At 35.7% G+C, this 12,534-nt stretch overlaps 1 protein-coding gene across 12 annotated transcripts in view; it reads right to left on the bottom strand.

The window, feature by feature from the left end:
• The window catches only part of PPFIBP2 (PPFIA binding protein 2), a 202,817-nt gene that overhangs the window by 19,568 nt on the left and 170,715 nt on the right, over positions 1 to 12,534 (bottom strand). For 9 of the 12 annotated variants that reach the window (XM_045016715.1, XM_045016719.1, XM_045016721.1 and 6 more), the window contains 7 exons: positions 8,913 to 9,019; positions 8,625 to 8,689; positions 8,340 to 8,408; positions 8,015 to 8,075; positions 5,593 to 5,634; positions 2,729 to 2,882; positions 1,213 to 1,257 (listed from right to left, as the gene is read on the bottom strand). In XM_045016715.1, coding sequence (XP_044872650.1) covers positions 1,213 to 1,257; positions 2,729 to 2,882; positions 5,593 to 5,634; positions 8,015 to 8,075; positions 8,340 to 8,408; positions 8,625 to 8,689; positions 8,913 to 9,019 — 543 coding nt within the window. The remainder of the gene's footprint in view (positions 1 to 1,212; positions 1,258 to 2,728; positions 2,883 to 5,592; positions 5,635 to 8,014; positions 8,076 to 8,339; positions 8,409 to 8,624; positions 8,690 to 8,912; positions 9,020 to 12,534) is intronic. The other 3 variants (XM_045016711.1, XM_045016714.1, XM_045016713.1) reach the window with 3 other exon arrangements.

Below are 12,534 nucleotides of genomic sequence, written 5' to 3'. Positions count from 1 at the left end.
ATTCTGGGCATCACACTTTAAGAAAGATGTGGACAAATTGGAGAGAGTCCAGAAGAAACAACAAACATGATAAAAGCTTTAGAAAACTTAGGGAAAGGTTAAAAACTGGGCATGTTTAGTCTTGAGAAAAGAGGACTGAGAAGGGACCTGATAACAGTCTTCAAATATGTTAAGGGCTGTTATAAAGAGGATGGTGATCAATTGTTCTCCATGTCCACTGAAGATAGGACAAGAAATAAGGACTTAATCTGCAGCAAGGGAGGTTTAAATGATTATAAGGGTAGCTAAACTCTGGAATAGGCTTCCAAGAGAGATTGTGGAATCCTCATCATTGGAGGTTTTTAAAAACAGGTCAGAGAAACACTCATCACGGATGGTTTAGGGATACTTGGTCCTGCCACAGCACAGGGGGCTCAACTTGATGACCTCTCAAGGGCCCTTCCAGTCCTACATTTCTATGATTCTATAAGATTGGGGCTTGTAGGCACTATCTCAACACAAATAATTAATAATAATAAAAGCTGATTACGTTTTTTGCATAAAGGGCAAGTTTACATAAAAGCAATTGTATTGGTGATGTTTATCAGTTTATAATTAATATTTAGTATCTTAACACTAATTTCTTAAGAGACTTTGATTTAATAAGAATAGGATTTTTCTAAAGCTCTTATCATTGGCCTCTCTCTTCCTCTCCAGGTTAATGGGAGTTTTACCAGATTTCAGTGGAAGCAGAGTAAGTCCATTGTTGAGTGCTTCTGAAAATCCCACACTGAGGGTATGTCTATACTTAAAATGCTACAGGGCACAGTAGCGGCACTAAAACACTTCGCTGCTAACGCTGCCTACATCGATGGGAGGGGTTCTTCTGTTACTGTAGTTAATCCACCTCCCCAAGACACAGTCAATGGAAGAATTCTGCCAATGACCTAGTGCTGTCTATACCGGGGGTTAGGTTGGCATAGCTACGTCTCAGGAGTGAATTTGTCACACTCCTGAGTGACATTGCTCTGCTGAAATAAGTTTCCAGTGCAGACCAGACCTAATACTTTTAAAAGAAAAGCAGTTCTTTTGTTTCAGGATTATACTCACCTAATTTATTTAGGACTCCCAACATGCACCTGCAAGTAGCATTTTTAAGTGAGAAAAACAGAAAAGAAAGCAAGTAGGAAAATTCACAGTAGGTCACAATTGCATCTTGATTGGATACAGTACCTAATACTGGTGCACTAATACTCCTGATGCGATCTTCAGTCATTCCAAGAAGCAGAAAGCCAGATGAAGAAGCAAAGGTGATGGAAAATCCAGCAAAATGAAGTTACAGAAAGCAAAGAAATAAATAACCAAGCATTAAAGGCAGGGGGAAAAATGACAGAAAGCAAAGTTACACTGTAAATGAAGGTGGATTTGCAATGGCATGTATGGAACTTAAAAAGTTTTGCACAAATTGTCAGTTAAAACAGACGGGGATGACTTTTTCGTTTATTACTAATAATACTTTTTTTTTTACCTCTTTCCAGTCAATTGTAATGTGTTGCAAACCTACTCTACAGCTCAAAAATAATAAAAAAGAAAAATCTCAAAAGGACCATTCCCCAAAGCTACATGGAATTCATTAGAAATGGGGAAACTGAGTTCAATGGGAAGAGAGGGGTACTCAGCATGTTTGATAATCAGACTCCGTAATTAGGACCTGTTCTAGTAAAGCATTTAAGTATGTATGTAGCTTAAGCACATGCTTAAAGTGATTTGATGAAATGAAGTCTTAGTTGCTTAAATATGGATTTAACAGTGAGATTTTCATAGGCAAAAAGGGCATTTAGGCACCTAGCCCCCTTAGAAAATCCAATGGTATATATGTAACTTTAGGCCTTAATAAACAAAATACATGCTTAAGACAGGGAGCCGTTTGAAGAGAAGCTAAATGTCTTCCTCCAAGTTTTAAATCTGATGAGTCTCTTCTCCTTCTACTAAATGCATCTTTTTCTCATTAGTGTCAATGAGTTATATGCAATATATACCGATGACAAAATAGACCACCAGGACTTTCTCCTGAAGCAAGTGTTTACATTCATGCTAGACAGACTGTAAACAAAGAATAAAATACAGATTTTTTTTTTTACGTCAGATGGCAAATATCTTGGGGCAAAGTCATTTGTTAAAATAACTTTCTTAACCAACTGCTTTATAACTTGTCTTTATCTTGGCCTGGCTAGATGTTTTGTTTAGCAAAAGAGGTGAGAGAGCTCTGGAGTTCCCAGGAAGGTTTTGCATTGAACAATGATCACTTATTATTCATAGAGTTACGTGTGCGAGGGGTTTGATTAAAGGCCTGATTTTAAACAGCAGAGGTTTGTTACCCACTATAATACCCCCGGCCCCCCCAATTTCTAGCCTTTTTCATTGCTTAACAAAATGATTTAACTAACATCCAAGAAGCACGTGACGTGATGCCAGCACAGTTTTATCATTCAACGTAACAGAAATCAGTACACTGATCTTAGAGACATCCTTTACTTTGCAATCTGGCAAGTTAATGCATCATTTTGATTTTAAGTACCCTCTTAAAAAGGAACAGAAATTTCTTTCCTGAATCCTCTGAATGAAACAGCCCACTATTCTAGCTTAAAGGATTATAAAACATTTGCTTTGTCAGCTGGATCGCACAAAGGAATTTGTTTATATTTATACACAATTATTCAAACACTTGCAGGGAAGCAGGAATACATACTCAGGGTCAGTACACTGCTGTCCTCATTGTCATTCATTCCAAATACATTTAGGGAAGTGGGAGTATTGTATGTTCCATGATCTCCGTTGTGTGTGGGTCGAAGAAGCTTCCCTGGCAAGGTCTGATATTTGTTACTCTTCACATATGGTTTATTCTGTATTTGTTTTTTAAAAAAATACAAATTATTTGTATAATATTTGTAAAAAAGGCACTGTATTCATTCAAGGGACAGGCAAAGCTACATGGAGGTCGCAAATATTTTTTAAAATGGTTTTATCCTATGGGTGATTTAATTTAAAAACAACAAACAATAAACAACAACAACATGTTTTTCTAGCTAAAGGGAAGTTTGTGATATAACACCCTCCACCCACCCTCCAAAGCTATGGTAACACAGTGGGTACCTATCTACTATGTTAAAGTGTAAAGTATTGTTAAATACATTGTATTTATTCTGTCATTAGAATTTCTTTCTTTGCCCTTCTTTTCCTCCTTTCCCACTCCACAGTTTCACTGCATACTCTCTGGTCCATATTTCACCTTGTTTTTCCAGTGTTATTTCCCCCCTCTTCTTCTCTATACGCTCCCTCCCACCTGCATAGTTACTCCCACACAGAGCTGCACATTAGTGAAATGTGAACGCAGAAGCATTTGAGTTTCAATCAAACTTAAGTCAAATGTAATCACCCATGTCTAGTAGCATGGTATAAATACAGATGCAAAACAAAGAGAATATTAAATAGAAGACACATTTTTATGAAAACCAAAGTTAGGCTAAAAAAATTTGCTAAATAACTATATATAGTTAAAATAATTTTCATATATTTAATGTACTTTGCACTAACTTTCTTTTTAAAATTACTAATGGTTTTAACATAACTTTTAGAGGGAAAAGCATGGATTAACTTATATTTTAGAGTCATTCTATTTAGAGTGGTTACATGAACTCCACTAACTATTCCATACAGTTTTTGCCTGTCTCATACTACAGCAGGTCCCAGTCTACACTCACAGCCAGCCACAGTGCTTAGCACTGTATATAATGTCATTGAAGTCGATGGTACTATTAATCTTGGTAGGGCCTATGCCTGGTAGTAAGTGTTCACATCATGAAGCCCTCAAAACATCAACATTCAATATACACCTCTACCTTGATATAACGCCGTTCTCGGGAGCCAAAAAAATCTTACCGCGTTATAGGTGAAACCACGTTATATCAAACTTGCTTTGATCCACCAGAATGCTCAGCCCCGCCCGCCCAGAGCACCGCTTTACCGCGTTATATCCGAATTCATGTTAGATCGGGTTGCATTATACCAGGGTAGAGATGTATTGTACTGAAAGTGAGCGGTACAAAGCAACCATTCACCTTTCTGTTGTATAGGCTAAGCTAAGTATAGGAAAACACTGAATTTTGTTACAGTAAACCTTGGTAAGGTCACCTGCTCTGGTGGGCCAAGTTCTCTAAATAGGCATGATGGATGCATTAAAAAACTGCATATGTGCCTGCAAAAACGTGTATTTGTGCATACAAATCTCATTGTTAAGAGTCTAGTGAGACTATTTTTAAGCTGAAGTGTGGGTTTCACAGGTGTACTTGCTGTTCCCAGCTTTGAAAAGTTGTCCAGGTAAAGCGTGATTTCTCAGTAGAATATTGGTATCACTATTTGTTCAGGGTTTCTTCCGAATGAAAGGATGAGAGGCCATCACTTAGGACTTGGTGCACACTCCAAAAGTGGGAGAAATTTAGAAATACCAAGTCCTCACTGGAGAAGTGCTGAGCACCCTTTGACTTTTACTGAAGACAGTGGCAGCTGTGGGTGTTCTTTGGATCAGGGTCTTATTGCTAAATGTTTATTTTGGCATTATCTGAGAGTACATGAAAGGAAAGGAATGCATGAGGATAAAGAATGCAAAACATATTTAGCCCACAGAAATACATCATGTAACCTCATGTACTAGCCCTACCTTTACTACGCATGCTACAGGAGAAATATAATAGAAACCATGGCTAGTAAAATATACATGGGAAATGTACAATTGTACCCAAAGAGTAATGTGTAATTTACTTTACACAGCTATTATATTTCATATGTAATAACTTTATGTAACTTTGTACGTCAGTATTAGTTTCATGTTTTGCTGCTAAGTTGTTTTTTTTTTAAATCCTTCCCCATCTCTCAAACTAGTGAAGATAAAAGTATAAAAGTGAGTTTATAAACTATTGCTGTGTGTCGTATTTTCTACACAGAGGGTAGAATATTCAGCTCACATTGAAATCAATGCAATTTTTACCATAGATTTCAACGAGAGTTGGATCTGGTTTGTCTATTTTCATAGATTAAGACCAGAACAGAACATTAGATGATGACAATATGACCTCCATAACAACACAGGGCAAATAACCTCATCAACAATTTCTGGATCAAAATGAAAACTCCTGTTCAAGGTGGCTATAGCAGCTCTTTTAGACAGACATCCAGTCTTGACTTAAAGACAGCAAGTGATGGAGAATCCATCACGTCTAGATAAATTGTTCCAATGATAAATTACCCTCGGTGTTATAAAACGGCACTGTAATTCTTTTCTGAATTTGTCTAGCTTCAGTTTTCAACCACTAAATCTCGTTATGCCTTTTCTGATGGACTGAAGAGTGATTAAAAAACTGATTTTATTTTCCTTATTAGACTATAGGAAAATCCAAGTCCTCTCAAGTCCTACCCCCGCCTTTTTTAAAATGTTGGTACTTTAACAATACAAAAACAATTTAAGAGACACTGAATGAGAAGTGAAAAAGTAGTCACTCCATCAATGCACAATCACAGAAGGCAAATGTTAAAGGAGTTAAGATACAGTCAATATACCTCTTGCTCTACAACAGGTTCTACTGGTTTCCCGTCTACATGCTACGGAGTTGCAGGGAGGGTAATTTCAAAATTTGATGGAAAAAAGTAACAGACAAATGTTAGTATAAACATACATACAACACAAAACAACAGTTTTAGTTTGATTTCTAGATAGCGATTCTATTTGAAGATATTAAGAGGTCTATTTTCTCCTCATTCAATAATGTATAGCTCCTCTGTCTTTCCCCAACCACTTTACCAAAATGACCCCCATCTAGATTCTGTTGAGATCAATGGGATATTTTGCTTTCAACTTCCACAGGAGCAGGATTCGATCTAAAGATTAAGAATTATTTCATCCAACACTTATTTATTGCTTCCTCTGGTGTTAGATGTGTCAGCTGTTTAACAGACCACAACAATATAATATTACATAATGATCTAGGATAGGAAATGAAGAATATCTTATTTAATTGAAGCTGTATGAAGAATTTAGGTAGGAATGTAATTACGCAAACAGTACTTTGGCCGGGTCAACAAGGCTAACTTTTACTTTAGAAAAGAAATGTTTTGGGATCTTTAATTGTTGCAAGTAAAAAGGACCTAAGTCTTAGACTCCATGTAAAATAATATACCTTCAGCAATACAGTACCCCTAGTGTTGGTCTATTATGGCCTCAATGGTAGAGTACCAACTATTAAGGCCTTGACTCAGCAAAGCAAGTAAATGTACTTAATTTTAAACACACAAAGAATTCCATCCATATTCAGCATAGCACTTAAACACATAGGTCCCACTGAAGCATATACTTCCAGGCTTTTTTGATCTGGGGCCTAAACTCACTAATGCTATTTTCTGTGTCATCTTGTTGGTTTCTCCTCCAAATACCGACCAAGCCCTACAGTGCTTAGCTTGTCAGATCTGAGTAGCTCAGAGCCCAAATTAGAATACCTGCACACCTATATTTGCATATGCATCCTGTATAGCCTTTTAAAATTAACAGCATATACAGGAGCACATCAAGGAGAAAATAGACCTTTAAATTCAACAAGGAACTAAAAACCTTAGTCCTTGATTCATTTACCATATGCATTACTACAATAAAATGAGTGCAAAATAAGTTTTAAACACGTTTTGTTAGATTACAGTTATATTAACAAATCAAAAGATCACATAAAAGGTTTTAGGAAAATCTAGAAGAAATTTCGGAATTAACCATATTTTTACTGGATATGGTTACAGTAATTCCATTTAAAAATGATGTATCAATGTGCATGGATAAGTACTATTACACAAACCTAGTAAATGTGTCATACAAAAAACAACAAAACTCTGGCAAAATTTAAGTGGCAGTGGGAGAAAACCTAAATTTAGCGAGTAGAAATATGATCCATTTGATCATGTTGAAATAAGACTTGATCAAAGTGAAAAATAAGCCAACCTGAAATGCATTTAGCCTTGACATTAGCACTGCTTCCCCTGTTTAAATAATATAATAGCAACACCAGCTTCAATAGTGCCATTTATATCAGAAGTCTAGCTTGGGAAGTAACAAATATATTTACAAGCAAACAATCAAACCACAATCATGGGCAGAAATTATACCATAGCCTCAATATTTAGCAATTTAATTTATTTTTAGATTGTGATCTAATTAATAGTTTAAAAGGTTTGTTACCATTGAAGTCCTTGCAACTCATAGGACTTAGTAATTTTAAAATACATAAAACAAGTGTATGTTAATTGTGTTCATGATTAAATCCATTTTAGCCTTAGCAAAAGCATTACAATTTGCTGATAAGGTGAAATTACACAGTGAATAAATACTGTATAATGTCATAAAACAGAATTGGCTAATGGTTGTCAATCAGGACCTGCTAAAAGCTTCCTACTGTACATTTAATAGGAAATAAGAGTCAATATGCTCACGGTGTCAGATGCTGAATCTGAAGAATATACTACAAAAATAGAGCTATTTTATGAATTCAGTTAATGGTGAGGTCTGAAAATGTCCGACTGAATAAAACCATTTACTTTCAAAAAGAAAAATATGAAAAAAAAAGAGTATATTATTCATTTGTAGGGTAGCCCAGTGCACAACTCTTGTGATCATGTGTCCTGAAACTTAAAGGCATATTGAGATGTGCAATTCAAAAGGATATTAATTCCCATGACCATTTATACACTGGAGATACTTCATGTCAATGCATTTTCCCTTTTTCCCTTGTTTGTCTGGACAAGGCAAATACTTGGTTCATTCTAAGCTCAGACACGGGGTGGGAAGAGGGTTTGAATTACAGTATCATAAACCTTTTTTACATACAGTATTGTTGTTGGTTATGTTTAGCATATGCAAACAGAATATATATTATATAAATTGGCACTGATGTCTTAAGATTTAAAATTAAATGCTAAAAGTTGTAAATACTTATGAACCAACCTTTTCCATGGATTCACTCTGCAAGTCCTCTAGACTACTTGACATTTTTTTCTGTGGAACCCTTAGAAAGTATAAAATAATGATATTGGAAAATTAAAACAACAACAATTATTGCAAAATAATGTCTGTGGAATCATATATATTATCAAGATGATACAGAAATGGTGTGATACCACTCTGGGAATAATCTGCAATTGATAAAAATCTTTAAAACCACCAAAATTGCAAAAACTGGCAAAGTCACCTGTAGGTTACTGATGAACTAAGTGTTCTGTAGATTTCAGTTAATCTTGGTGATAAGTGTCACAAGTAATATTGTTCTTACCTACTTCTGGTTTCCAAGGATTCCTCATGTGGAGAAATAAAGTTATTTGAAGGAACTGGAATGCTTCCACTGTTAATCAGAATAATATAGCTTGTTATAAGTGTTATATGCTATGTACACATCTTTATCAATGACATTGCTAAGTCAGCACTATAAGCATATACAACAAGCAGTGCGTCCTCATCTGACCACATATTGTTAGCTTTGTACGAATAGGCAAGATTAAATGTAAATATCTGAATACGTTATTTAGATCTAGGACAATTTACAAAACTAGGGTCTTACCTGATTTCCAGAGTTTTTTGTGGCAGTAAAGATTCCATAGTTGGTGACAATTCTCCTGGAGGTACCTGTGTAAAATATGAGTCCCAGTTTGTGATTCTAGACCATGTATGTTTGAATCTCAAAACTAACCCACCAAACACACACACATGTACAAATAAATTCACCTAAAGCCAAATTCTGCCCTGAGTTATTCTCTTGCAACCATAGTGAGATCAATTGTGTAGACCATCTCTGATATGGTGGAGCTAAAAGAAGAAGTTACTCCTAAACAATATATTTGTTAAATACCTCAGGTTTGAGTAATTCTGCTGGGGGCTTATTCATGAGATTCCACTTCTTCAAACTTGCCTCAAGTTCCTCTTCACTGCTACCAGACAGCATTCTCTCGGAAGAGCCTGGAAGAGTTAAAGGATAGAAGTGCTTTAATAGAGTAACTGGCTAAATGAACATTTGATGGGTTCCTATATTCTTTCTGCTTAAAAAAGCAACTGTCCTATACAGTATTTTTAAGTGAGATTTAAAATGGAGCACTATATCTATATGTAAATAAAACAAACTGAATATTACTTTTTTTGTCACTGCACATGCTACATTTCTCTTACTAAAAGGCACATGTGTTAGAATAAGCATTCTCTATCACAGTCCAGTTTCTCATACTTCATTCCAAAGTGAAGTTATACGATGGTATTTATTTAAATACAGAAATATACCTTGAAATTCTGGTGCTCACAATCCAGTGTCATTTTATCCTGACACAGAATATCAGTAATGACGATCAATAATGATTCACATCAACAGAACACCTCTCATTAAATTCTCTATTTTCCAGCTCATCAATCTACAGAGTACTTTTTTCTTTTCTTTTTAACCACACCAGTTGCCGGATCACTGATCCCCCAGGGACAGTTCCTCCACCCTAATCTGAAGATGCTGCACAGAACTAACATTTCCAGCTTTCATTTGACTTTAGTGACAGAGTACTTAAGCTAATTCACAATGAAATAAATCCATGTCACATGTCAAAGCAGCCTTTAACTCTGACACAGAAGCCTGCAGGGTAGATGTATGCAATTGGAAGGTAAATCTGAAACGGGCTGAAGTAGAAGAAGAGACATTTTTCTTTCTGAATTATGTTCTCTTCTAGGCCTTTGAGTAGAGCAAGGTTTCCTTTGAGATTTAACCTGTTATAACATCTAATTTCAATAACTGCTGCAGAAATATAGAAAGTATCAAATTACAGCCAAGTCTTCACTTGGAACTTGTTCAAAGAGTGTCTGAACAGATCTTGTGCATGTGTGTGCCTTTACAAAGACCGATAAATGGAATAATATTGAAACAGAATGTGCAGTACTTTAAAATTTCCCACCATGAAAGCTGTTCTTTCAAGGCCATTCTAGGAAAGAAGTGAAATACTCAAAAGGCATAGTTATTGTTGATAACAGTATAATCTCAGATGTACAACCAGTAATTTACAGCAAGACATGTAGTACATTTTTAGGTTTCTCTGCCATAAGCATGCAAGTCTGAGGATAATGTTAAGTGATGTGAATTGCACCCAGCTGATATGAACTGTAAAACAGTTGCTTCTTCATTTCACTATATTTTACTAGCTGATCTATACAGCCTATGATCACTAACAGATATAAAAGAAACCTGTCTTAAACTATGCTGTTCAAAGAAAAGGATTTATACTTATTAATGGATGTGAGGCATACTTGGAGGATAAAATCGAAGTTATACAGCTCTGTGTGACTGTTTGTAATGTGTTTTTCTTTTGCCTTGACATGAGCTACTTATGTATTTTGTAAGAAGATCTGTCTCTGAATATGCTTTGAAGTTCTTCCCCATATAAACAGCCCAGATTTTTCTAGGAAAAAACCCAGCCACCACCAAATGCCCACCAACATAACTAAAAACAACTATAAAAACCAACACAAACCCCTATCTTAGGATAGCTCCAATCTTAGGATCTTCCTCTGAAATATCTTTTCAGTTTTTTGGTGGTAGTTCTTCAGATAATAAAGGTTTCTCTGCAGCAAATAACCAAAGCAGTACATTATAATGTACCAGACTTTTTTGAAAATAAATAGGAGCTATGAAAACTTGTATTCACTTGAGACACAATTCTGAATTCTGGAGAAAACAAGGATATCTGGTCAATTTACTTTTCACATTATTCTGTACTTAATGATTTTAATGACTTTCTCCAAATGTTTTGTATTTAATTATATAAAATTGGATCACTGCAAAAGGACTTATAAGAGTTTCATTATGTCTCTGGAAAGGGTTATAATTATGTAAAACAAAATACTGCCTAACAACAGCAGACCCTATTCAGCTAATGAAAATGCATGACAGGTCAGAAAACATGAAAATTACTTTCAGCTTTTCTTTTGTCTTTCAAATCTGCTGAAAAAGAAGACTACTCTGGCTGCTATGCTGACACAATGGTGTCACAATGTTGTGTTAACAAGAAGTAAAGGAATAATAGTATAGGCAAACTCATTGGTGATGATATTACAGATCATATGAGACCTTCCAAACCCAACCTAACACCACAGATGCTGGAACTAGGGGTGCTGCCACATCCCCTTGCTTGAAGTGGTTTCCATTATATACAGGGTTTACAGTTTGGTACAATGGCTGTCAGCACCCCTACTATAAAAACTGTTCCAGCACCCCTGCCTAATGCAGTGAAAACACCAAGCTTGGTGTTTAGTAAAATTTCTAATGGTGGTAATGGTACTAACTTAGGGTCTGACCCACAGCTCATGGAGTCAACTCAAGATTCCCATTAATTTCAATGGGCTTTGGATCAGATCCTTAAAATGTGCATTTTGTGACACATTTTTTTTTTAGAAGAGAAATTGCTTTGCTTATGCTTGGTCTTACCTTCATGGCTCTGTTATTCTAAACGCAGACAGGATGGATGATATTTCCGAGGCTTGTCTAATCAGATGGGCTAGTATTTTATGGTGGATAAATCTGTTTACTAAAATGTCAATTATCCTTCATCTACCTGACTGAGGTGGTTTGATCATAATCACCTATGAAAAACTATTGCCAGCTACATTAAGCCTTGCTGCTGCCACATGGATAGACTATTTCCTGGTTTATTTGGACTAGTGTGCATTATTACCTTGTTAGGTTCAGAAGACAGCCAGCAAACCTGCTGTTGTTGACTGAGCCCTTGTGATGTGAAGTGGAAGGTTATTTGGTGTTGCCACAAAGCGTGGCTTCCTATGGGCACATCCTTAACAGTTGTAAATTATCAGAGCTTCATTGACATCAGTGGAGCTATGATAATAGAGGTAATCTAAAAGTGAGACTACCCTAAAACACCTATCCCATTCTCAACATAAGTGATGCAATGGACAAGGATGATCCCCAACTACATCCTAATTAATTAAGTAGTGTTTTGTAATACATTGATAAGGCTGTAGTTTTTTCTCATATCAGCATTTGCTCAAGTAGTCAGCTGTGAATATTTGTTTTGGAAGAATTTACTATACTCATTTAATAAATCATCATATGCAAAGAAAAAAAAAGGTTCTATTAACAGCGATCAGCTGCATCCAAAAATAAAGTTCTTTGTAATGAACCTTCTGTAAAAACACTTCTTACATCAAGGAAAACAATGACATGTACGGAAACATTGCATCCATAATTCTAGCTTGCTGTTCGATAGCTGATCATTTTTGCTGCACTTGGACTTAAACTGATATGAAAGAAGTCTGAATAGTATTAAAAGTATAGTGACTTCTTATTATCATCATCCCAGTAAGGTCTCCTGGAGCCATATTGCACTGCTGAAATTTGTGTCTTATTATTAATTAAAGAAGAGTATAATTAAAGAATTAAAGCATCTAGCCATGCACATTGCAAACCTATGTTAACACAAGCACTTATT

This window comes from Mauremys mutica, chromosome 4 (genome assembly GCF_020497125.1).
Source record: "Mauremys mutica isolate MM-2020 ecotype Southern chromosome 4, ASM2049712v1, whole genome shotgun sequence".
Taxonomy (NCBI): domain Eukaryota; kingdom Metazoa; phylum Chordata; order Testudines; family Geoemydidae; genus Mauremys; species Mauremys mutica.
The sequence above is the reverse complement of the archived record's forward strand: the minus strand, read 5'-3'. Positions and strand labels throughout refer to the sequence as shown.